Raw genomic sequence first — 2666 nt, forward strand, 5'->3', positions numbered from 1 at the left:
ATGTCCCCGTGTTCTTCCCCCTAGTCTGAGGTCATGTCCCCCCCACGTGGCCTGCGGATGGTTTGCGGTAACATTATCGCCGGAGGTCAGACATTGGTGGAGTCTCTGATGGAATGTTTGATGTATGTAGGGCCATGTTTTGGGATGTATGATGAGGGCTGGATCCGATACCTGAGGGCGGAGCATGCGTTTATGACGGCCAGCAAGTAGGGGATATAATGTGGGGGAAAGGTTCGGTCCTTCATATGTTCTATCCCGTATTTCACCAGCGTCTCCCGTAACCTGTAGAGGGAAATGGCGCCGTCATCATCCTCCGTCTTCTCCCAATACAAATATAACGGCAGGAAGCCGGCTGCCACTCACCAGACCAAACAATTCTCCATCTCGCAGAGCGCCGCGCTCCGTACACGCGTCTCCAGACTCTCACCCAGGACGGACGCCAAACGCACGTTCTCCATCAGCATCTGCCAATCATAGACCGTTATCAGAGCGCTTCATCTCCACCTGACCAGTAACATCGAGTACAGTTATGACATCATCGTGACATCATTCCACAGACCTACAAATCTGAAATAAATACATTGCGATCCACCGAAACCCATGACATGGATCTTCTACCTTCGGAGAACCCCAGGAGTGACACTTACCCTCATCAGTCTGTGTCTCTGCCCCTCCCACAATGGTGAGATCCCTCCCCCCAGTACTTTGTGTCTCTGCCCCTCCCACAATGGTGAGATTCCCCCAGTACTTTGTGTCTCTGCCCCTCCCACAATGGTGAGATTTCCTCCCAGTAGTCTGTGTCTCCGCCCCCTCTCAGGTGACCAGTAATACGGGGGAAGGTTCTCTATTACAGGAGGGCACACATGATGTCACAGTGGGAGGAGTCATGTTCCTCCTTCAGCGTTGTGGCGTCTCACCTGCATGACGATGTGCGGCACACTAGACAGGTACAAGCCGTCCTGATCCTTCTCTGGCTCCTGATCTCTCAGCCAATCAGAGTATTCCACTTCCAGCGCCTTGTGTATCCATTGGCTCAGACAGGCCTGAAAGAGAAGACAAGGCCGTGACTACACCTCTAGGGGTGGGGCCATGACTCCCTCCACTGTGAGACCCCTCCCCCTCAATGTGACCTCCACTGTCAGACCCATCCCCCTCAATGTGACCTCCACTGTCAGACCCCTCCCCCTCAATCTGACCTCCACTGTCAGACCCCTCCCCCCCAATCTCACCTCCACTGTGAGACCCCTCCCCCTCAATCTGACCTCCACTGTGAGACCCCTCCCCCTCAATCTGACCTCCACTGTGAGACCCCTCCCCCTCAATCTGACCTCCACTGTGAGACCCCTCCCCCTCAATCTGACCTCCACTGTGAGACCCCTCCCCCTCAATCTGACCTCCACTGTGAGACCCCTCCCCCTCAATCTGACCTCCACTGTGAGACCCCTCCCCCTCAATCTGACCTCCACTGTGAGACCCCTCCCCCTCAATCTGACCTCCACTGTGAGACCCCTCCCCCTCAATCTGACCTCCACTGTGAGACCCCTCCCCCTCAATCTGACCTCCACTGTGAGACCCCTCCCCCTCAATCTGACCTCCACTGTGAGACCCCTCCCCCTCAATCTGACCTCCACTGTGAGACCCCTCCCCCTCAATCTGACCTCCACTGTGAGACCCCTCCCCCTCAATCTGACCTCCACTGTGAGACCCCTCCCCCTCAATCTGACCTCCACTGTGAGACCCCTCCCCCTCAATCTGACCTCCACTGTGAGACCCCTCCCCCTCAATCTGACCTCCACTGTGAGACCCCTCCCCCTCAATCTGACCTCCACTGTGAGACCCCTCCCCCTCAATCTGACCTCCACTGTGAGACCCCTCCCCCTCAATCTGACCTCCACTGTGAGACCCCTCCCCCTCAATCTGACCTCCACTGTGAGACCCCTCCCCCTCAATCTGACCTCCACTGTGAGACCCCTCCCCCTCAATCTGACCTCCACTGTGAGACCCCTCCCCCTCAATCTGACCTCCACTGTGAGACCCCTCCCCCTCAATCTGACCTCCACTGTGAGACCCCTCCCCCTCAATCTGACCTCCACTGTGAGACCCCTCCCCCTCAATCTGACCTCCACTGTGAGACCCCTCCCCCTCAATCTGACCTCCACTGTGAGACCCCTCCCCCTCAATGTGACCTCCACTGTGAGACTCCTCCCCCTCAATCTGACCCCCCCACCGTCATACCTACATGTGCCCATGTCTCACCCGTACGCTGCGTGTATAACGGTTCATCTGCTCATCCATGACTTCCGTGGGGACGAGGGGACCCAAATCAGAGACATCGATCTCCGGGGACAGGTCCGGGTGTGCCATCAGCTCCTCACTGCAACACAATGCAAAGACGCTTCATACGTGTCCTCCACATGTGACACACCGAGGACTTCCTGTCCTCCACATGTGACACGCATGCCTGTAGCTCCGGTACACGCATCCATGTAGCTCCGGTACACGCATGCATGTAGCTCAGGTACACGCATGCATGTAGCTCAGGTACACGCATGCATGTAGCTCAGGTACACGCATGCATGTAGCTCAGGTACACGCATGCATGTAGCTCAGGTACACGCATGCATGTAGCTCAGGTACACGCATGCATGTAGCTCAGGTACACGCAT

At 56.6% G+C, this 2666-nt stretch overlaps 1 protein-coding gene across 1 annotated transcript in view; it reads right to left on the reverse strand.

Moving 5' to 3' along the window:
• Nucleotides 1-171: 171 nt before the first annotated feature.
• LOC108804014 (exocyst complex component 3-like) overlaps nucleotides 172-2666 on the reverse strand; it is a gene marked incomplete at both ends in the record, with an annotated part of 7978 nt that continues 5483 nt past the window's right edge. The window contains 4 exons of the mRNA XM_018575783.1: nucleotides 172-282; nucleotides 364-464; nucleotides 918-1043; nucleotides 2257-2374. Coding sequence (XP_018431285.1) covers nucleotides 172-282; nucleotides 364-464; nucleotides 918-1043; nucleotides 2257-2374 — 456 coding nt within the window. The remainder of the gene's footprint in view (nucleotides 283-363; nucleotides 465-917; nucleotides 1044-2256; nucleotides 2375-2666) is intronic.

This window comes from Nanorana parkeri, unplaced genomic scaffold, assembly GCF_000935625.1.
Source record: "Nanorana parkeri isolate BGI_ZX_2015 unplaced genomic scaffold, ASM93562v1 scaffold4752, whole genome shotgun sequence".
NCBI classification, from domain to species: domain Eukaryota; kingdom Metazoa; phylum Chordata; class Amphibia; order Anura; family Dicroglossidae; genus Nanorana; species Nanorana parkeri.